Here is a 23,628-nt window from a genome sequence, read left to right on the forward strand (position 1 = left end):
AGGACATTTTGGCCAGTCCTCACTTTATGAGACACCTTCAAATCACATTTTGAGGGTTAAGACTTGGTTTTAGAGTTATGGTTAGAATTAGGTTTAGGTTAAGGTTAGGGTCAGGGTTAGGGTTAGGCACTCAGGTGTGATGGTTAAGGTTAGGGTAAGGGGCTAGGGAATGCATTATGTCAATGAGTGTCCTCACAAAGATAGAAGTGCAAGTATGTGTGTGTGTGTGTGTGTGTGTGTGTGTGTGTGTGTGTGTGTGTGTGTATGTATGTGTGTGTGTGTGTGTGTGTGTGTGTGTGTGTGTGTGTGTGTGTGTGTGTGTGTGTGTGTGCATGTGCGTTAGTGTGTTCTTATTCAGTCACTAAAAACATATCATGGAGACACCAGACACATTTGTTTTACACTATTTTGTACTTCAAACCAATGATCACCATGACACTTTTTTTATAAATGCAGCTTTTCATTTCTGACTGCCTATACAAACTGTGTCTATATTACATTATAAACAAAGGCTGTACACAGATGTACACTACTTTGTTGCTAACCTCACCTTGCCCTGCTTGGCGATGGTCTGAATTAGGAAGTCTTTTCTAACATTGTCCACATTGGGGACCAAGATGGAGCTGTACTCAGGGGTGATTTCAGATGGATAAACATATTCCTCCACTCTGGTGCTCCAGTGGATCCACTGACCTTGAAGTAGGAAAAATTAGCATATATTAAACAGATAAACCATGGTGTAGAGATTAGCACAAAATATGACACTTCCAGGCTGTTTTTCAATTCAGGAAATATTTTTGTATTTCACTGTATCATTTGATAAACGTACACCTGCTGCCAAAATAAAGTGCAACATGAGGCAGAATGCTTCTGTTTGTCAAAGAACGGCTTTGATATTCCCTGGCAGCTATTCAACAGGTGATAACATCTGTTCATCAATGCATGCATACCATCTGCTGTGACATGGTAGTCAAACATGGTGTCCTCGCTGTCATGAGGAATGTCTGGCAAATTCATATGGATACTGTCATTCCCTCTGAGCCAGATATCCATCTTCCTCCGGTCGTCCAGTTCAAGTAAGGCTCCAATGCTCCACATCAGGGCAAAGACATACAGCCGCTCCAAATGTTCTGTGGATAAGTCACCATACTGCTCCTGTAGAGTAACAATAATTTCACTTCAAGGACTATTGAAACAACCAAACGCAGGCAGCCCAACACAGGACAAAATAGATGTTCACAAGTTGGGCTCAACAAGGGAATGCAAAATATCACAGACCCTGTGATTGTTTTTCAAGGGAAAAACAATTCTCTCATCTAAAATAAAGCTATTAAACCACTCACTTATCATTACTAGTCAACAATACTACAGTTTTATTGATGGCTTTCACACCAGTCACCTTAAAAAAGAAGATGAAAAAAATGTATTTCTTACTGCTGGTTAATCTTTTATGTCCTAATTGCACAAATTGGGCAATATAGTTCTGCTGGTGGTGTGAATTTGGATATCCTTCTGAAATTAAATCGATTTTTTTTTTTTCTTCGCAGTTTTTGTGTGCTATTGTCTTCTATATACATTCTTACTAAACTTTTACTGCAGGAGTCATTTTGTCTTGGCAGGATTAATTAACTTCACCATTAATATATACTATAAGTAATATAAATAAGTGCTGTATGAGTGCAGTCACAACAGTTTTAACCTTACCTTAGGTATGAGCCCCTGCAGCATGTTGATGCATTGCACGATGACAAAGGCCTCTAGCATGTCCATCTTGAACTCCAGGGACTGCACACTGAAGCGGTAGAGCTCAGAGAAAGAGGAAGAGAAGAGCTTCCTCAGCACCTCTGCCTCCTGAGGGGAGCGTTTCTTCAACCATCCCTGAGAGCAGCAAGCACATCACTGCAGTTAGTTAAGATTACATGAATTACATTAGTTTCAAGCAGCACAGCATAGTGGTGCACAGGTATTGTATGTGTATCGGTTCTGTGAACCAGTTCAATGTTTATTTATAGCAATCAGGTGTAATGTAGCATAGAAGTTAAATCCTCTGAACCAACACAACTGAAAACTAGTGATACCCAAATCTGGACTATTTCTAAATAATCTAACCTTTTCCTGCAGTTTTCATTTACACTGAAGAATATTGGATAGTTCAGATAGTTAGCCAAGGAATTCACAGTGTAGTTATGTAGATGTGATTTAGCTGTTAAGACTACAACATACTATATCATAAAAACATACTATATCAAAAAAATGAGCAAATAGTTGTTATTTAGTTTATTCACCTCGAGTATAGGGCTCCAGTTGAGCACAGAGGAGCTCATGAACACCATCCCATTGCGTGAGACAGTGGCTGGAGAGGCATTGTCGATATTATGTGGCTCAAAAACCACCTTACAGTTGGGAGCCATGGGTATACGGTCTCCATTCGCCAGTGTAAGAGTTCGGTTGTCATCCAACACTGAGTTTAGGTTCTCAATCCAGATGGCATCAACTGGTCCATCCAGGACTATCCAGATGTGCTCTCCTGTGAGAGAAAACATTGTTTTTGTTTGGTTACATGGATATGAATGTGATATGAAGTGTGAACTAGTGCTTTGATCTATAATTTGCTATTCAGAAAAATAAAAAGGCCTCCGAATAAGCATTTAGTGCATAGACAATGTTGCACCACAGCTCCTCCAACAATAGATAGAGTGTAGGTGAATTGCTGTGTCTGCTTAATGGGGAGTCACCAACTTGCTTATATGGACTGGCTCTACAATATAAAAACAATTTGTTATCATTTTGCAGGCAACACCAGAGCTGACATTCATCAGTTATTTCATTAATGGTCTTAAATATAAAGTCAAATCTACGTCCTCTTAAGTAGTAAGAAAACTGAAACCAAAACACCACAAGATGTGATAAGAATAATGGAAAAATGTCCAGATCGAGAAACAAACAGTTGGTCTGCTTTGGCTGTCAGGAACAAAATCATACAGTACAGCTACTGGTCATTAATGAACGTGGTCCATGTTCCTGTGAGATTACTATGCTCATTTGGCCCGATGCAGATGAGTACGGTAATGTTACTCTGTGATCACTGACCTGAACTCTCTGGTGCTAAACAAAAAGGACTAATAGTTTGGACAGAGTCAAAATAATTCAATACTAATATGACTGCTGCACATGAGCCATCAGCCACATTTCTACACTAGTTATTAAAATAGATAAGGTTTGGGAATCTGTTGCTGCACCTGTATTTCAGTGTGTGTGTTTGTGTATAAATATATAACGGATATTAGTATATTCTATTTTTATGGGAAATTTATTTTACTTGTTTTACTTTTACAATATTTCACTCTGGGGTAGTAGATTTGTCATTCACATGCAGTCACATCATTTACTTTGCTACACTGGATTCCTGCTTGCCCAAAGATTCACGCTGCATAAGTTAACAGCATCAACAACAGACAGCTGCACAAAAGCAATTTACAGACATAAGGAATGTATCCTGTTCAAAGATATGCATAACAGCATATACTGAATATATCAGATGCATATTTTGACACATAAAAGGAAACACATAATGTATATTCAGCCCAATGCACACATACATTATTAATGAAGTGTGTAGGCAGAGGACTGAGTAGAAAGATAAAACAGCTGTTGGTGCTGCTTTGAACTATGGATGCTAGGATGTCCCAAGATATTTAAACTTCTCTTCAATGTAATAAACTGGTTTTCAAAAAGTTCTCAAAGAAGAAAGGAAGTAAAAATCATAGATATTAGTGCCAATAAATCATTTGAAAAACCATTAAATACAGCAGAGATCCCTCTCATGTTTTCTTTCTTTCTCTTACATAAACCTAGCACAGAAACATTCTGTAGTATTTTCTAATTTACACAATATGATGTCATTTACATGAGTTAGAAAACTTTAACAACTGTAATTTATTATCAGTTATATTTTAAACGTCATTAATGTCAGCTCCTCTCACCTCCAAGAATGAAACCAATAATAAACTTTTCTGACCTTTCTTCGCTCTCAGTGTTTTCCTCCACAGCGTAGAGAAGATGCCATCTGTCCAGTCGTTTGTGGCCACATCCAGTCGACCAAACATCTGAGGGGCTGTAATGGCTTTAGGGTTCATGCGCATCTCTCTGTGAGGCTGACCACACTCTGGGAGGTCAAAAAGGTTTTTTTTTAGTTATTTTGGAGGCATTTATGCCTGTATTTGACAGTGACAGTGAAGTGCGACAGGAAATGCAGGGAGCGAGAGTATGGGAGTGACATGCAGTAAACGGTTTAGCCGGCCGGGAGACAAACCGGTGATTTTATACCCATTTGGTAAGCACCATAACCACTCAACTATTGCATCACCCCAAGTTTCATCTTTTGAACATACAGTACTGTGCAAAGGGTTCAAACACTGAAAGTAAAGTGAGGATGCTTTCAAAAATAATGCCATGAATAGTTTTTATTATTCAGTTATTATAATAGAATGTGCAGTAAACATAAAAAACCAAAATCGGATTAATACTTGGTATTACCACTCCTTGCCTTTAAAAACAGCACTGATTTAAGATAAACTACTCTATCCAAGCATCTTGCCACAGTTCTGTCTCAGTGTCTTCTGTCTCTTCATATGATACCAGACTGACTCAATGATGAAATTAGGGCTATGTGGGGGCCAGACCATCTGTTGAAAAAATCTTTGTTCTTTTTGTATCTGAAGTCAGCTCTTTATGACTCTAGCTGTATGTTTGGGGTCAATGTCACGTGCTGTAGAATGAATCTGGGACCAATCAGATGCCTCCCTGATAGTATTGCATGATGGATAAGAATCTACACATCTAAAGTGCCTAAAACATTTGCACAGTGATGTACATATCTAAACATGCACAAAACCGTACCTGTCATAGCTCTCATCAGCATGTGTATACAAGTCGTCTTTCCGGCCCCACTGGGCCCCAGGGTCATCATGCCATGCCGGACTCTCTGGGTCTCAAACAGCTGGATTATCTTCAGCTTCCAGGGGGGGTGACTGATAAGACCTGCATCCTCAACCTGAGGGAGCCCAATCATGGTAAATACATCTGCAGTGCTGCTATTTTTACCATACCAAGCATGTACTGTATGTACACAAAGTACAGTGACTGAGTGAATGAGTTATACTGTATTATAATCACATGCAGGTTCACACACAATTAAAGAAGATACATTCACAGATACAAGGACAAGCATTGCTGTAATCTGAAGACTTAACATTTTGCCGTATCTCTTACTTTGTATTTTCTCTGCACCATTTGCAACAGTTACTTCGGATAGGTCCATGACAAATGGCAAATGACACCATTCATGTCCCTTTGGGTGCTGTATCTTGAGGCGTTTAGGAGTGACATTAAAGATACAAAGGTCTCACAGTCCATTAGTCTTCTGCCCGACTTTACTTTTCCCCCTCCTTCTTCACTCACACTCTCTGTATTCATCCCGTCCCTCTATCCCGCTGTATTTCTCTGTCATAGACAAACTCATCCCTCACTCCCTCCTACCTGTTTGTCGATGGCAGCCTCCAGCTCCGGGTAGCCTGCTTTATCAAGTTGGATTCCTGGGAAGAGGTCCTCAATCAAGCTCAGGAAGAGCGGCTCATCCTCATCAATCTAACAAACACACAAATACATGCACATTGACCCAAGTTAGCAAAAATCCACACAAATAACCAGAGAATAATTCATCCTAAATTTATCTGATGTAATTATCTGCTCTGTATTTTATGTGTTATCAAATCAACAATTTACTCATTTTTGCTATTATCAAATTTTCTACTCATGAAAAATGTATCTTAAGAAATAGGCGCGATTGTTCTATTCTTCAATGTTGTTCTGCAATATTAACAATATATATTGGATGCTATATTTTATTCTATTCTAGACTGACCAGTTTTGAGAGATTCATGTCCCTGAGGACCCTCATGACTATGGTGGACTCTGTGTCACTGGGGTTGGCTCGCTTTGCTGCTCCAAGTGTTCGCAGCACTGACAGGATGTTCCGTAGGCCAAAGTCATAGTGAACCTGGACAGTCAGAGAAAACATTTTAGATTTCATTTGATATCATTTAATATCATCCTAGGAGTTTATAAATCAGCCATTTCTCAATTCTTCTTTTGCTGTCAGCCTTAGTAACAAGCATTCAAAAGTACAATAATACTCAGAGCACATTAAATAATAATGCAGGGGACAAGAAAATGAATGACTCACAGACTAGTAATTGTGATGCTAATAGTGACTTCAAACCATAACATTCATTTAAAGATCACACACATTCATACACACACATACACACACACACACACACACACACACACACACACACACACACACACACACACACACACACACACACACGTTTGCTTTTGTCATTTGGGAACATTGCACAGACTTGTATTCATTTCCTGAAGACTTACCCTAAACTTAACCACTGACCCAAAAATCACCTTTTCCCCGGTTGGGATCACAGCTTTTGTCCCTAATTGAACAATCTGTCCCCAGTTAACTGGTCTTACACACACAGACAAGGAAAGAAGGATTTTGGCCTAGTACACCATCATTCAGACAAATTTCTAACACAAGGTAATTGCCTTGTGTATTGATTTATCCTCAGTTTTTGCTATGTTAGACTATAGAGCTATAATTGTAAACTGCATTTTCTACTTGCACCTGCATGACAAATCACAAGTGTGCTTAATTTGATACCAATGCCCTGGGATTTCCTTAAAGGTGTATTGACCCAAAAATTGCCTTTATAAGAGTGCAGATTCCCCTTTTCTCCATATTTAGTATTTTTGGCTTTGTTGTGCCTTTGCATTGTGTCTTTTTCGCAATCCACCCAATAAATAAAGCTACTTAAATACTGCATATAGAAAAAAAGGTGATCGGGAAGTGACCAAAAGCAAAAGTAAGGTTTTAAATTCATAAGTCTGATAACAAAAGTAACAAGAAAACAGAAAAAGTATATATTTTCTGATGAAGTGTCATATTTTGCACCCAGATCACATCCTTTTTTTTTTTTTACCTGTTTGGAAAGTTGCTCCTCACACAGCTTGTACAGAGTGAAAAACTTGCGGGCGAGCTCCATGTTGTCTATAAACCCACAACTCGCCAGTTTAACCCTAATAATGATCTGACGGTCAGGAACCATCATGGCCACAGAGCGGAAGTTGATCTTCAGGTTCTCCGGAAGCTCCTGGCGACCTGCATAACCTGGGTTCTGATTATACAGGAAAAGAAAGAGGAGAGAGGAATTTTAAATGGGAATGATTATGAGGAAATGTAGTTGCATAACATAAAACATTTAGATTTCAGATTCTAAACATGGGTCTTTTTGTATTTATTCATGATAAATACAAATAATTCATTATATAATCATCATTTAAGTTAATAGAAAGCACTGTCCTTCAGCTATAGTTAAATCCCTCTGGACACAGCCCAGGCCCTCCTCATCTCCACAGAGGCTGCCTTTAATTACTGTCTTACTGTATACACATATATACATGCATGAATTTCTCACACAGTCACACATGTTGTCATACAGTAGGTCAGTTTTAGGGACAACATTCATTCATTCATTCATTTCCTCGTTTGACAAGCCATCCCAAAAATTTGCTTAAACACACACACACACACACACACACACACACACACACACACACACACACACACACACACACACACACACACACACACACACACACACACACACTTCTGACCCTTCTCCCCACACTGGAGAATTACTCCACTGTTCTTTGTTTAATGACTTGCCTTGGGATAGTAACTGTGCCAAGGAGATAAAGTGATCCAACTATTACTGTAAGAGGAGTACATTAATGAACACTGGGTAATATTATTATTAAGAGGCAGACCCTTATGTTGAATATTGTACAAACTGCCTTGGTGGTTCAGGTGGAATCCACTCAGCTACATACTCATTAAATCTTATAAAACTGTAAATTTGTAGCATAGCATATTCTCTCTAAATAACAAGACCATGTTTGTTGGCTTGGACTTAAATGTACATATTATAAATTTAGCAATTAAAAAGGTTCTTGTGATGTCCAAGGTGCTTTGTGCACACAGGCACATGTGTTAACACGGCACAGCATTACATTATAGCACTGTTGTGCCACTAACCATGGTAAGGAAGATGCCAAACTCAGGGTTCATATCCACATGATCTCCATCAGTGAAGACAAAGTTTTTGCGACGTTCCTTTTTGCAGGTGAGAACTATGGCGATCTGCTGTGCCGCCACTGACAAAACTGGGAGGTCAATGCGGTTGAACTCATCAAAACAACCCCAGGAACCAGACTGAGCCAGACCTGGAAAACAGACAAATGCAACTTTATGGTCATGCAACTCCAAACTATTCAGAACAACCACCTGTCTCTTCTTCGTCTAGTTCTGATTCATGAAAAAAAATCCGTAGTCCTCACTAATAGCGAACCTCTTAAGCGATGCACAAATCTTTTAGCTGTTTGAGTGCTCTGTCCTATTGCTTTTTCTTGTGCTGCTTCATAAGTAATAACAATTTGCTTAACATATTTACTTTGTAACTTTTACCTTTGAATATTCTTCCCAAGCCTCTGAAGTCCATCTGGTCAGAACAGTTGAAGACCACAACATACTTTCCCAGACAGCGACCCATGTCTTTTGTGGTCTCAGTCTTACCTAATAACAAATGGCAGATTTGTCACATCCTACAATGAAGTGCAACCTTTTAAATGCTGACAGAAAAGACAATCAATCCTCGCACCTAAACACTTTCAAACTCTACTCTAGTGATCCCTTAAATTTAATAAGTATCAACCCCTCTTCACAGGCTGCATTTAATATGTATGTTTCTGCTTTTTAAACCTCTAATTGTTCATTTGTTTAATTATCTAAATCATCTAAATGTCCAATTGGAGTCGAAAAAGGATAAACTATCTTTTTTTTTATATACAAAAACAATCAAACAAACAAAAAAGGTTCGACAAAATTGCGGGGGAAAAAAAACAAACAAGCCACAAGAGGCTGTGAAAAAAAAGAAATCACCTGCGAAAACCATGACAGGCATGTTTTTTGGTCAGGATTTGTCTGTATCTTTTTGTAATACTCATTTTGGCCACAAAACCCTAATCCTCTAGGTGAAAGTCCTACGTTTAACCCAAACATCCACTGTAAGCAACTAATTACTTGGTGTTTGTACCTTCTGTACTACCTCACCTGACTTCCTAAAGCTTCTTTGCTTTCTAAAGACTTTTCTGACTAAAACACATTTCCAGCCAAAATAAAGACATAATGAGCCTTGAGAGACATACATAACTTGCTAACACAAAATGTATTTACATTGTGTTTAGAGTGCATGAAGAAGTTAAAAAGCATGGGAGAAAAACATTAATGCTTTTGGTATTATTTAAGACTGTGGTAACGGGGCACTTCAGCCTCTTGTGGACAAAATGAGTCAAAAACAAAAATTCTGAAATTCTGATTCACTTTGCTCTCAAGGCTTTGGCAGAGGAATTCGATTTCAAAATTCTTTTTCTTGTGGCCGAAATGACTAAACACATTTTTTTCCCCCCACTTGCCTGGACAAAAAAATTATATAATTATAATAATAATAATAATAATAATAATAATAATAATATGTAATATTTTACAGTCTTACCTGTTCCTGCTGGACCTGCAGGGGCTCCACCCATACTCATACCGAGAGCCTGGGCTAAAGTTATGTAGCACCTGAGCAGATTCAAATTCATAGGCATAAATAAGGTTACAAAGCAGTTTTTATTCCCCTCACATTCAATTCATCACATAATAAAACTAATATGACGTGATTCTCCACAGGGAGGCTGGAGGTCAGGCACAGCAAGAGAGGGCTGCCTCTGAAGCCAATGGGGATTCAGCGTCTTGCTCAAAGACGCTTCAGCAGAGAGGATGACTGACAGGGGACCTGACCCTGGCCCTCTGGCTTAAGAGTGTGCTCCCTTTTCGCTGCATAGCTGGCCTCTAGTCAAAAACCATGGTAAAACTGCACATGTAACAAATTTTGTGTCCTTCAGAGACTTCAGTAGAGCACAAATAAGACTACTATTTAAAAAGAATCTCCAAAAAAAACTTATAGAAAGGAAAGAAGCAAAGCACACAATAACCACAGTACAGATAGTGTTTTAGAAGAAGAAAGAAGGCAGTGAGAAAATCAGGGCTGCCTTGGTGCCTTCAGCCATAAGGCCAGCATGCCACTTCTTTGGAGAGCTGCTGTCTGATGTAAGCTGTAACTCCCTCACTGCTGCTGTCCCTACTCATCTCCTCCTCCTTGCCTCTCCTCATCTTTTTCCTCTGTGTCATATTTCCTTTCCTCTGTGTCTGTATGTCTGACAATGGCTGTTGGTGGACTTCTGCCTCCCTAACTCTGTCTGATTCTCCTCCTCTCTCTCTCTCTCTGTCAGTCAAATCTTCTGTCAGTGGCAGAGGTGATGAACCCCGTGCAGGAGTGTCTACTCCTCCTTTCTAATTCCTAAGCTCTCTCCCCGTGCCTCTGCTCCTCAAGTCCAGTCATTACTCAGGTCAGCCATAGAAACTGTGAACAACTGAAATTGAATAGATGTTATGATGGCCATTTCTACTGCATCACAGAGATAACAGTTACCAGAATGTAATGATATCATGACAATGAAAATATTACTGAGTCCTTGTCGCTTATTCTGAATGGCTGCTATGTGTATGAGGTGCGGCACACACAGATTGTGTTGCCCTTCTACAAACAGTGCATCACAAGCTGTTAGACACTTGCTTAGACACATGTTTTACATGTAAAGAATATTCATGTGTGTATGTATATCATTTGAGATTGTTTACTGGTCAGGACCATTAAAAAAAACATTCCTAGCATTTTATCATTTTATTTTTGACTTAATGAGTGTGTGTATGTTTGTTTGCCCTCATGTATGGCCCTCTACCTGTCAGTCAATGGTGTAATGACAAGCCTTTCAGTGCAGCCCAAGAATTCATTCTGGTAGACAAAGCCCACATCTGTGATATTGATGATCATCTTGTCCGAGTCCTCGTTGAAGTAGAAACGGCACTGCTTCAGCCATTCAAAGTCGTTCGGGCTTTTGACATGCAGTCGGCACTGGAGGGAGTAAGGGTGAGGACAGGAGAGAGGAGGAGGGACAAGGAGAAGAGAATGGAGGAGGGAAAGAGAGGAGACGGGTGGGAGGAGAGAGAAGACAGCAATAGGAAATTGAAGGGCACCATTCACAGGGTGATATGAGGTGACAGATAAAAGCAGGAAGAAAGAGGGAAGGAGGGGTGGAAGGGCAGGATGTGTGAGGGGGCATGAGGTAACAGGAAGGTCACAGGTAGAAAGAAGTTGAGAGGCAGTTAAGGGAGGATGAAAGAAAAGAGTTGAGAAGCCATGAGATGAATATGAGGTGTAAGGAAGGCAAAGGAGAGGGGAGAAGGAAGCAGGAAAGAGGCAAGTCAAGTAAATCAGTAAAATTAATATGTCGAGTACAGTGAAAAGAGGTGGCAGAATAAGCAGGGTGATGAATAGAGAGATGAAATCAGAAGAGATATAAGGGGTAAGGTGGTAAAAGAGGATGGGATAGAAGCAGGAGACATTATAGGAGGGAAATGAGCAAAAAGATTTGGACAAATGCGCAGGACAAGGGCAATAATTGTGGGAAAGAAGACAGGGGGACAATAAATGAATACAGATACAAGAGGATTACATTTACATTCACTCATTTGGCAGAGACTTTAATCCAAAGCAACCTACAAGTGAGAAAAATAATAATGACAAAAAACATCCAAATAAAGTTACTTCACACCTCTTCACCTTGGAGACTAGCAAAGCAATTTACTGTGCCTGAAGGGGGAGACTTCAAAGTCAGCCCTTTCTGTAGGTCTAAATATCACTTGGCTACCAATAAAAAAAAAATGCTTTGAAGACTTTTGTCAGATTGACTTTTTGCAGAAAACATTTCGTATTCTGACACCCCAACCCTAGGGTGTATGAATATCAAATACAGTTTAACCACAGGAGAGCTATCTTGTTTGGGGGACTCTGATTAGATATAAACTTGAACAGAAAAAAACTGCTTATTAAAGAGCATGTTTGTAAGGTCCAATGTATTTTCATAAAAAAGGTTGAAAAGTACTACTGAATAATAAACAACATACTCACCAGGTCATCAAATATGTCCCTCTGGTGAACATGGATGGTGATGAGGGTCTCATACTTGGTCCTCTCCACAGCCCCCAGGTCCCTTGTGGTCATGTCAATCAGTGTGTTGAGCAGGTCCAGGAAAAGCTGGTTGGTTTTGGCCATAATGCGGCGATCGTATCGGGCGTTGGTCAGAGCCTCCTCAGAGTCCCGTGTCCATATCATCTGAATACCTAGCAAGCCCACCTAGATCAACAATAATATTTAATAATCACATCATTGTGTGATGATAAAAAGTATTGTAAAAACTGCTTTGATGAGTGATCGATAAAAACTGTATTGTACTTCCTGGAATACCAAATCAAAGCTGAGGATACAGGAAATGAGAAAAAGGACAACACATTTGCCAGATTCATTATGTTGGTGAATATTATATAATTTCGTGTCTCTAACAAGTTTTCTCAACCACAGAGTATGGCCCATGTTTTATATATTATTGGATAAGTGGTTTGAATCTAACTGTGGCCCACCTGAGCAGGGAAGGAGTTAAGAAAGTCAATGAGCTGGAAGCCAGAGTCTTGGATGGTCAGGGCAGCTTGTCGGATCACCAAGTGCAAAGACCTCTGGGATTCCTTCAGCAGAGCATTGAGCCAAACCTCTACATTCCCCTCTGCTGTGACAGCACGCTCCAATTCCACAGTCTCCCCCTCCCGTGATGACACAGCTAAAATACGATCATATATCTGGGAAAGACGACATGTTTTATTGATTAGAATCTCAGACTGATTATTCCATATCACTTGTGACGTAAGGGAAAGAACATGATGAAATATGTAAATATTTTCTTTTCTTACACTATTTTGATTAGTCAATTCAATTATGCAGCCTTGTGTTTTATTTTATTCTGTCTGAGGCAGTTGTTTTTTTGTTTGGTTTTTCAAGAAATTTCAGTTCTGCAAATATCTCTTGGTTTCAAAGATGACACTGTTCTGTAAGACTGACCTGATAAAAGGCCAAATGTGTAAAACAATGAAACACTGTTAGCTGCTCCATTAAGAAATGTTCACCTTGTCATGGAATCGGACACATTTGATGTTGTCGAAGACGTTGAGAAGGTGGGCCTGGATGGTGTGGGAGTCAGAGGCTTGGCCCAGGATCTCCAGCAGGGCAGGGTCAGAGACGAAGAAGAAACGAGGAAACAGTAGACGCTTCTTCTCCAAATAGCTGTTTGACAGCATGATAAAATTTTTTTACCTTCAATAGGTTTTCTCAAAGCAGCTTGTGTTTGGAAAAAAAACATATGTACAATAGCTGTCAGCACAACACTAAAAATAAATCTTTTTCTTATAACCATTTTCAAAAGTACTTCTTTTTGGATATATGATTTTAAACTACTCACATTTTAAGTCTTCATATTGCTTTGACATGTGAATTCATTACAATTTTAGTACTTCATACTCACCCCGTAAGTGACTTCTGGCAGATCTCTAGCTGTTCAAGGAGATGAGGAAGCAGCTGTCCCATGGTCTCATCTCCCACACATGACTGTACGACATTGGGCATCTCATGGGCTCGCATCATTATCTTTACCCATGATTTGTCGATGTTAGAGAAACGCTTTGCTTCCTAAAAAAGGAAGGAGTTGATTATTCATCTCATTATCAGAGGTTGTATATTTTGCTTTTGCTAAAAGTCAAGTTGCATTGTGAAGAAATCTATCTGGTTGTTTGTCTGAAACACTACAATGAATTATCAGCCATTTGTTTTGTACATTAGGTCATGAACTACAGTGCAACTGAAAATGGAAACACAAGACTTGCATAGGACAATAATGCCACAAGGGCATTATTGGCAGTAATTAAACAATATAACTAAAAATACCAGTCAGGTTGCTGTATTTCAAATATGCTCCCTATAGACCAAATTTCTGACCACAAATACGGGATTTTTGATTAAATACTAATAAATACTATAAAACTTTTGCTTTTAGGACACAATTTTGAGGGAATTTACAAGAGAGAGTTTAAGTCTGATAACCATGTCATTTCAATCACCTGTCCAGATTAGAGACTTAATTAGAAAATCAAATGTGAATAATTCACTGTGATGTAGTCTACCTTGGGCAGCTGTTTGGCGATGTCTCCACCCACAAACACAGCTTCCAGGTAGATCCAGAGGTTCTGAACAGTCATCCAGTTTTCGATGATATCCGTGGTGTTGGAAAGATTCTGAACCCACTTCTGAATCTGGGCTTTAAATGGGGTGTTGTACCTGGGAGAAAAAATTACATGAGCATGTAAACCTTACATTATACCACAGATAGTAACAGCTTGTATGGTTGCTGTGAAGTTTACCAGGTGATTAGATCACATTTCCAAGACCTCTGGTGGCAGAACAAGTTCCACATGGAAACTGGATTCTCATCAAAATCCTAATGAGTTTCAGCACTGACATACCTATTGCTCATAAGAGAACCCAAAATCATTAGGCTGTCTTCCATGCTGGCAATGATCTCTGATGTGCTGTCTCCTCTCAGTAGCAGCTCTCCACGGGTCTTAAAGTTGGCAAAGGTAAAGGTCTTGTTGTCCCACTCAGCAATCACCTGCTTCAGCTTCTGCTCAATATCCCGCTCCTTCACTGCACTGATGCAGATATCCTGCATCCAATTTGTTCAGACATTAGCAATAACAATGACAGTGGTGAGAGAACAACAAATAAACATTTTCACATTAGTATATATACAGTGCATATCAAAGGAAGAAAAAAATGTACTTTGGGGTTAAATGTAGGTGATGACTGAGAAAATTCAGGTAGAAAGATAAATAATGAATTACATGAGTATTAAGCCTTTATCAACATAATTATCATTAGCATCAATTATATATATATATATATATATATATATATATATATATATAATATATATATATATAAGGGTCAGAAGTGTGTGTGTGTGTGTGTGTGTGTGTGTGTATATATGTGTGTGTGTGTGTGTGTGTGTGTTTTGTTGTTTGTCTCTATGTGATAGCCCTGTGAAAGACTAGCAACCTGTCCAGGGTGCACCCCACTCCGCCCAATGTCAGCTGGGATTGGCTCCAGCCCGCCCGCCCCACACGCATGTGTGTGTGTGTGTATATGTATATATATGTATGCATATATAGAAAAACATCTGCTATATTTTTAATCATCAGAGCAAAACCATTATTAAACATGTTGTCAGCTGATTTAATGGCCTGTATAAAAATTATGTGGAAACTTTAACACATCCATTTGGCATCAGGATTAATGCTCACTGCCTTGTGAAGATCATATTAAGGCATATTGCAGCTGTGTTACCTCATGCTATACATCCAATCCCAGGGGGAAGGGGAGGGATCCCCCACCCCCTCCCCTTTGGTCTATGTATGCCTGCAACTGCTGCATTATTTTTATTCACCATGGGGAATCAAAAATGAATGGGACATGTATATAGTATGTCACTGATCAAAATTATAATATTTTATCTACTTCCTTCCAATTATTTCTATGCCATTCTTTGGGCAAAATCTATTACAATATCACCAATGGATTTGAACAGTAAAAAAATGTAAAAGACATAATTTTATTTATAATCCACTAAAGCAAATAAAGCTGCCGTTTCTATCTATTTTTGCCTATATAAGTAGCCTACGATTTATTCTTACCTCAATCTCCTCTTTATACTTGAGCAGAGGAGCCTCCATAATGTTGCGCAGCTTGAATGTATCAGTTTCCACCTCAAAGGTATGCCCAGTCACCTGCTCACAAAACCAGACAGATTTGTCAGACAGAGTATAGAAACTAGGTTGTCTATTCATACCAAATGTCAATTCAACACTTATTATTTTGCATACAGCAAGTATAACAGCAGGTCTTAAGGACAACGCTCTCTTAAATGAAAATAACTGTCGACTGCTGTTGGTGGCCTTGTTTCTCTGACCTCAGTAATTCTCTTCCAGTGGCGCGTCATCATAGCCTTGTTAGTCATAAGTTCCAGCAGGGGGCAGCACTCACTGAATTCATCAACTGTTTTCTTCAGGTCCAAAAAGGCCTGCCATTCCTTCAGAGCACGGGGCAGCTTGCGACACCTGGTAGTTAAAGAACACATCAGTCAATAAACTCATAGCTAATACAGTCTACTAAACTACAGATTCATTTTGGTTAAGAGGCCGGATATCTATGTGTGTGTCCTTTTGAGACACCCATGTACCAGCAACACTGCACAGCTGCACAGTGTACCTAGCCCAAAGTAACACTTCTAAAATTGATGGACAGCATTTCTGCCACAGGACGGAGCTGTCCTGTCTTCTTCAACTCTTATATCAGCATGTATTCCCCTTGTGACTGCTTACTGCTCACAACTTTCAACCAGTGGACACATATTATAAAATATTTTTCCACTTCATGGAATGCTTTCATATTTTCTAGTTCTTTCCCCTTCATTTTCCCTTTGCAGAATGAATAAACCCATGTAGAGGACAGAGTGTAAAGATAAATGTGGATGGGAATGGTGAAACTGAAATCTTTTGGAGCATTCATGCAATGCTTAATGAAAAACATTTTATAGCATAACTCCAGGGGAAGGACTCTGGTATCAGGCAGAGAAGGGCTGATGCTGAAGGGAAGGACAGACTAATGGAAATCAGTTCATTTCATTCCCTTTGTTTTCCATTTTCCTTGGTTATAATATTGCTTTTCTTCAAATTTGACGGTCACCCACTTTTCATGGTAACATGATTGCTTGATTACTATGTGCAAAAACTTCTTTTTCAGTTTGCTCAGTACATCAGTGGAGTTCTGTTTAGTCTAGTCTTGTTTGTCTTAGGTCCAGTAGAATTTCCACAGACAGTTTAGCTTGGGTCAGCACATCTCTGGTTGTCACAGTTTAATTCTGATGAGTTTAATCTACTTAAATGTGGAATTAAGATTAATGTCACAGTAAAAAAACTGACTAACCTCGTCTGAAAATCCAGTAGCTCATTATTGATCTTCTCGATGTGGATGTCAGCCCAGAGGATATCATAGTATCCATTGACTGTTTCGATGACATTGCTGTAAAGGCCATACAGCTTCTGCAACAGAGCCAGCTGCTTCCTAATCTCCAGCAGCTGAGGATGCTGGGTAACAGGAAGTCCAAACAATTCCTCTCCACCTGTGTAAGTGATGTACTTCCTGTACAGGTTGTCAAATCGATTCTAAAGGGAAGAATGGCAAAAAAAAAAAAAAAAAGAAATCCCACATTAATTCAAGTACTGCATTAAAGTACTAAAAAATCCAATTCTATAAAATAATCTAATTCAGCTGCTACATTTTTCAGCCTCCGCACAGTGGGAGTAAAATATATATATATATACATTTATATATAAAAATGCAAGTCCACTTCTGTCATTTGTAATGAATAAATAAAAAGAACATGACAAATGGCAAAAAAATCTCTTTGAATCAAAGTATCATGTAACTGGCTTTGTGCGGAACTAAAATATTAAAAACACTAACTAACTGACAGACTAATAATAACTAATAAACTAATAAATGAAATATTATGCCCTACTCAGATCATCAAAACAAACCTGGAACATGATGAGTCTATCACTGGCATCCTGAGGAGCAAGCCCCACCGCCATGGGGCCATCCTGAAGCAAAGAGGAAAAAGTAAGTATTTGCCAACTGTTACTGAACAGTCTTAATCAGGCCACCTTAATCATCTGCTGTAATTCAAATAAATAGCTTGATAAGTAATTAGCACAGTACTGGAGGTGGTTGAGAAGGCTATCTGAGCTTCTGAGTGTACAGTATGTACACATTTGTTCACTTGTGTCTTGCATTTTCTGTCTCCTTTTTCCTTTACCTTCTCATAATCCTGGTAAAAGTGTTGACAGTCTTCCAGGAAGGTCTCCACATTGCTGACCAGTTCTCCTCTAAAGTTTGGCTGCAGGGCCACCAACTCATTCTGTACCTCTGTGCCCCGGGACAGCAGCTTCTCCCACGTGTAACGCAGTGTATCCACTTTATCAGCCTCTTCTTTTGCCACTGACAGCTCATATTTATGTAGCATGGCATAAGACTCCTGTGAGGAAGAAAAAAGATGCTGACATCTATAAATGTTGTAAAATCTCATATACAGTACATCTTAATTTTTAAATAATCCAACATTTGTGAAACAAACATGTGTGCCTTTCCTAATATTTGTGTGTGTGTATGGAAAGGGCATGAGGAATAATAAGGACATAATGCTGTGCTTTACCTCTATGGGTACAACTTGAAAATCAATAGATATTTGCTGCTCTCTGATCTCCTTGAGTGCTGCCATGGCGATGCGAATATCATCCAGGTCTTTGATCTGTCGATTCAGTTTCTTTCCCGCTTCATCTACAAAAGCAAAGATCTGTTCCATCTCTGAGCGATATTTCCTGTTACAGTACAGCCCATAATCCACCATCCAGTTCTTGGTTTCAGCAGTGAGGGACATCTTCAGGTCCGCTAGTACAAAGACATAGATGTGAACATGCACAGATCAGTAATGGATTGGCTGGAAGTGTTGGTGTGAAGTTTTCTTTAGACTTATCAGGAATGATGAAAATGCAAGTGCTGTATTTTATAGATGCAAGGCAGTGATGATGTCATAGCTACCAAAGGCAGCAAGTAACAGCTCCAGCAAAGAACTTAATCTAACCTGTGAACAGAGCCAAAGCTCCTACTGTAATGAACTCTGGTTCTGAGTTTATCTCCAGCTCCAGGTCTCGATAGAAAAGAATCTGGCTCTCAAACTCTGAAAGCAATGGAGTGCCCTGGATGAATCTGTAAAGAAAGCAAAACAAAACAAAACGGCATTGACATGATGGTTTCGACCTTGATGCATAGAGCAAACAAAACACTGAATTCTGAGTGGTAAAAGTCAGATATGATGATCAGTCATTCTGTTAATTGTACCTTCGCATGGTGTCTTCACGGTCCTTTCTCCAGATGTGATGGTAACGACTAAAACGGTCTAAAGCAGTCATCACTTCCTGCACATTGACGTAAACAAGAGTTACATAGGAAATGGGAAGCATTAACAGTGTAACCAAAGTAACCTATATTGGCATGTCCATTTGCAGTGGACATGTGTTTTTGTTGAAGCAGACAAGATATGATAAATATAAAATAATACACAATGGATAAATCTGCACAGGGTTACTCAATTCTACACATCACATGTGCAGATGAAATCTTCATGTACCTTTTTGGTGGAGCTGATGGAGGTACTGAGAACAGACACCAGTTTGACTATCTCCTTGTTCTCAGACACACTCTTGTGGTAGTTTCTGGCTTGGAATGGGATGGCCTGAATCACAGATGCTGAAATGTCTGAGGTGCTGCCATCTGGAAAGAGGTTAGGGACAGCATATATGTTTTGATAGACTGTACAGTGGGTGTACAGGATGCATCTGCACATTAAGAACAAGGCGCAATTCGCTTATTTGTATTGCCTAATTATGTATCACTAAAGGATTGATCAGAGAGGATTGGACTCTTGTAACAAGTGTTAATAACAATGTTTGGCTGCTGTAGCTACAGGTGTGGACGCTGGGAAATGATTCTTCAAGATAAAATCACTTTTGCTTTTTTTGTAACGTTGTTTATGTTTCTCAGGGTCAGTGGATGCTTTAAGTGTCATATATTTTATCAAAGATCACAATGACTTTAAGGTTAGGGTTTACTGAGTATATATTTTTTTTGTTCTAAAATGTATCTAGTGCAAATTTCTCATCCATTATTATGCAGAGTTTCAATAGATTAGCTCCATGTTAGTTATTGTGGTATCTGACTGAAAGGGTTGCTGTATCTGGGTGACAAAAGGTCTTTTGTTTAAATGTTTCTTTCAAAAGTCACTAAGATATTCATGTCATTCCCTCAGCACAATTCTGTCTAATCCCAGTCAGATGTGGCTTTGCTCTGCTGAGCTGTGAAATAAGGAAATCAGATTATCAAGTGAGTGTGGTGCACTAGCTAATGAACAGTGTTCCGGTCTGCATGTTGGAAACAATATAGGTAAATGACTCTTAAGTTAAAATAGACAAGCTGTTGAATTGTTGAACTGTTGAGGTTATGTGAGGCAAGGTCTGATGTCCTCTCATACCAGCCATGCTCCTGTATGTTGTTGCTCCATCCTCTGATTCACTCTCAGAACTGTCCCGTTTCAGAGCCGCCATCCGTCTTTCATTCATTTTTCTCTGCAAAATGGAAAACAGTCTTAGAGGAGTTTGTTGAACAGACTACAGAACCAAGTTATCAGTTCAGAAAAATAAAATTATCTTGAGTTAGTTACCGTCATGAGAATAAATCCATTACTTGTCACAAATCATTGCTTCTTTCATTGGCTCAAACTCACCTTAGAGATCCTTTCTTTGCTCCACTGACCGACTCCTTTACTGACACTGACCACACACTCTACAGCCCGATTTAAAGCCTGCTGAACCTCCTCCAGAGCTGGAACCATGGCAATGTTAGGGATGGAGAGGGTCACGTTGACTCTGAAGATTGCCTGCTGACTGCCGCTTTTGCCTTGACTGGTCGACTCGCTCTCAGCTGCAGGGGGAGAGTAGAGAAGCTCTGCTACAATATGTGATTCAAAAATGGACTTTTTGTGAGCTCAGCAGACAGAGAAAGAGCCAAATATCAACCTCACAAGCTAGAATTTATGGTACTTGATACAGATGATATGGTGTTTGGGTCAAATATCCCTGTTGTGGTAAAATAGTGGCTAAGAGCTTTAGAGTTGAAAAATGCACTGCTGACAGTGTGTATTGGCACAGAGAGGAGGCTGCCTGCCACCAGTCAGGATGGGAAAGGCTATTTTGTTACAATAACAACAAAACATACAGTCCTGTTATTTCAATATTTGTTACTTTTGTGACTTTCCCTAATGCTTTCACATCCCTTGACAAGTCTAGGCTTGTGATTAAATTAAAAACAAGTTTTTATATGAAATATCTTTATATGTTTTATGTTTTATATTGAGATAAGGCAAAATACTGAGAGGAGCACAATGGTTACATAAGACCCACCCAAGAAATGCATGAGCGAGGAGGTGTGGATGCGCTTGCGAAGCATCTCAAGTGTGTTGCGTGTCAATCTAAGTAAGGCATCCACGTTGCGGTGGTTGAAGTAGGAGAGCAGCTCCTGGGCTTCCTCCTCCATCATTTCCATCAGATCTCTTTTCTTCTTCCTCCTCATCAAGGGTGAGGAGGGACCAACACTGGCAGGAGGCAGCAGAGTGTTTCTAGAGAAGAGACGGCCCTCCGAGCGGCCCTCATCTTCACCTGAGATAAAGTAGGTGACATATTTACAGTAGACATGAAGGCATTTAACTACAGTTCTCATGGAATTTCAAATGTGAATTATTGTAAATACAAACAGAACTAGTTATGCCTTTTCTATTCATTGATGCATTCATGCAGTGATGTGCTATTTGACCTAACCCTATCTCTTCTAGCATGTTTCATAGCACCACATCAACTCTGATTCTACTTGATCTCAAAACGCAAAATGTTAGTATACCTTCACTGTCCATGTGGTCCATGGTCTTGCTCTCAGTGCAGCTTTCTTCCTCAACCCTCTCCACCTCCTCTTTCTGATGATGGTCAAACTCCAGCAGCATGTTGATGAGTTCATTAGCAGCCTCCTCCACTAGTGAGCTCTTAGTGTGGAGATTCTGGGCTTGTCTTATGCACAGGTCCTGGAAACATATGTATATACAGTCTGACATATACATTTAAATATGCCATATAAAGGCTAGTGCACTGTAGCATAGCATTAGTTGAAGGGTTTCCCACAGTCACCTCAATGACAATAAAAACCCTTGTATAGATTTTTCTGAATTCAAAAGACACAGCATTGACAGCATAAAAAAATGAAAATTACATGACACTTATTTCTTTTCAGTTCATTTTAATTCAGCTCTCCAAACAGAACTGAAATGAAGATACAAAGGCATCCAATTATGTCAGCTCCAATTAGTGTCAGGGATTTCTACACAGTATTGGACATCCCAGAGCATGGGATGTATGGATTCCCATGAGTCAATGTGTCATTCACATCATTGTAACATACAGTGGACTGCCTCTTGTGTAGTGAGGCTATCATTCACATAATTTGGTGTGATAACACAACAGCTATTCCATCACAATAATAAATCATGATTAATGACCTGCAGACTTAAATGCTGAGCCACTTTGTGTTTAGTCACAAGCAAAGCTGCAAGACAGACATAAGCAATAGACTTAACAGAGGGGATATTAATCTATCCTGTACATGTTGTACATGATTTACCATTAAATTAATGCCTTCTGAGAAAGTATAATAACACCCCTGTGCACATATTTTTATGTAATCATAGCATCTTTCAAATTATAGCAAGAGGAGTGGGGTGGTGGTGTTGCATAACTCAGAAGCTGGGCTTAATGGGAAAACTACAACTACAGACTAATACTGTCATTTTATTTGAAACAGACCATGTATTTACCTTGGTGGTTTGAACAAACTCCTCACAGGTGACTGGTTCATCATCTGGCATGGTACACAACGTGGAGCCACTCATCTCCTGCAGCACTGCCTCTATCCTAAATTCCACCAAGTCGTTCACCCTGTCCATTAACAGCTCCAGGTCAGCTGGGGACACAGGACAACAAGAATACAAGTGGGACATGGTCCAAGAAGTGAAGGCAAAGAAGATGGCCAGTATTGGAGGGGAGAAGGAAAGCGACAGGCAGAAAAGGGAGCAAGTTTACAAGGTGAGACATAAAGAAAGAAAGTCAATACAAAAATGAACACACGTGCGAACACACACACACACACAACACACACACAAACATGCATTAATGTTTTATCAGATACTGCCAGGGCTGAGTTGCAGGATGGCTTATGCATCAGCATGTGGGACATAGATCTCACTTGATTTTTTTTGCTTACCCAAAGTCTTGTCGATGTGGCTTAGGTACTTCTCTATGTTCAGAGATGTCCAGTTGAGGGAGGTCAAACCTGGCTGTATAGCCTCATCCACCTGTAAAATAAGTGATGCCCTTTGTACAATTCTGTCATAAATTTGAATTTCACATAACAATGTTGGACAAAAAGGCTGCTACAATACATAACAAACAAATAAAACAGGATCTATTCAAATCATAAATAACTTTAAAAATTTGCAAATACAACTCTGTTTCCAAAAAAGTTGGGACACAGTAAAATGTAAATAAAAACAGAATGTGATGATTTGATGACGAAAGAAACCATATCTAAACATGATCCAGAAATGTTGCCGACTTCTCTGGGCCCAAGCTCATTTAAGATGGTCTGAGGCCAAATGGAAAACTGTCCTGTGGTCTGACGAATCAAAATTTCAAATTGTTTTTGAAAATCATGGATGCTGCATCCTCCAGGCTAA

General features: G+C 39.4%; 1 protein-coding gene across 2 annotated transcripts in view; it reads right to left on the reverse strand.

Annotated features, from left to right (window-relative positions):
- dnah5 (dynein, axonemal, heavy chain 5) overlaps positions 1-23,628 on the reverse strand; it is a 97,122-nt gene that overhangs the window by 53,057 nt on the left and 20,437 nt on the right. For both annotated transcript variants that reach the window (XM_071469016.1, XM_071469015.1), the window contains 34 exons: positions 23,157-23,247; positions 22,711-22,856; positions 21,747-21,924; positions 21,254-21,508; positions 20,578-20,774; positions 20,326-20,419; positions 19,426-19,568; positions 19,137-19,213; positions 18,880-19,004; positions 18,451-18,686; positions 18,055-18,273; positions 17,777-17,839; positions 17,163-17,401; positions 16,147-16,294; positions 15,872-15,964; positions 14,645-14,844; positions 14,306-14,459; positions 13,651-13,814; positions 13,256-13,412; positions 12,719-12,931; positions 12,210-12,434; positions 10,981-11,153; positions 9,690-9,760; positions 8,603-8,710; positions 8,174-8,361; positions 7,059-7,253; positions 5,924-6,058; positions 5,539-5,646; positions 4,900-5,053; positions 4,019-4,165; positions 2,286-2,527; positions 1,705-1,878; positions 951-1,155; positions 551-693 (listed from right to left, as the gene is read on the reverse strand). In XM_071469016.1, coding sequence (XP_071325117.1) covers positions 551-693; positions 951-1,155; positions 1,705-1,878; positions 2,286-2,527; positions 4,019-4,165; positions 4,900-5,053; positions 5,539-5,646; positions 5,924-6,058; positions 7,059-7,253; positions 8,174-8,361; positions 8,603-8,710; positions 9,690-9,760; positions 10,981-11,153; positions 12,210-12,434; positions 12,719-12,931; positions 13,256-13,412; positions 13,651-13,814; positions 14,306-14,459; positions 14,645-14,844; positions 15,872-15,964; positions 16,147-16,294; positions 17,163-17,401; positions 17,777-17,839; positions 18,055-18,273; positions 18,451-18,686; positions 18,880-19,004; positions 19,137-19,213; positions 19,426-19,568; positions 20,326-20,419; positions 20,578-20,774; positions 21,254-21,508; positions 21,747-21,924; positions 22,711-22,856; positions 23,157-23,247 — 5,460 coding nt within the window. The remainder of the gene's footprint in view (positions 1-550; positions 694-950; positions 1,156-1,704; positions 1,879-2,285; positions 2,528-4,018; positions 4,166-4,899; positions 5,054-5,538; positions 5,647-5,923; positions 6,059-7,058; positions 7,254-8,173; positions 8,362-8,602; positions 8,711-9,689; positions 9,761-10,980; positions 11,154-12,209; positions 12,435-12,718; positions 12,932-13,255; positions 13,413-13,650; positions 13,815-14,305; positions 14,460-14,644; positions 14,845-15,871; positions 15,965-16,146; positions 16,295-17,162; positions 17,402-17,776; positions 17,840-18,054; positions 18,274-18,450; positions 18,687-18,879; positions 19,005-19,136; positions 19,214-19,425; positions 19,569-20,325; positions 20,420-20,577; positions 20,775-21,253; positions 21,509-21,746; positions 21,925-22,710; positions 22,857-23,156; positions 23,248-23,628) is intronic.

Source organism: Trachinotus anak, unplaced genomic scaffold (assembly GCF_046630095.1).
Source record: "Trachinotus anak isolate AG129_WGS33_773 ecotype Australia unplaced genomic scaffold, CSIRO_AGI_Tana_v1 ptg000032l, whole genome shotgun sequence".
Taxonomy (NCBI): Eukaryota; Metazoa; Chordata; class Actinopteri; order Carangiformes; family Carangidae; genus Trachinotus; species Trachinotus anak.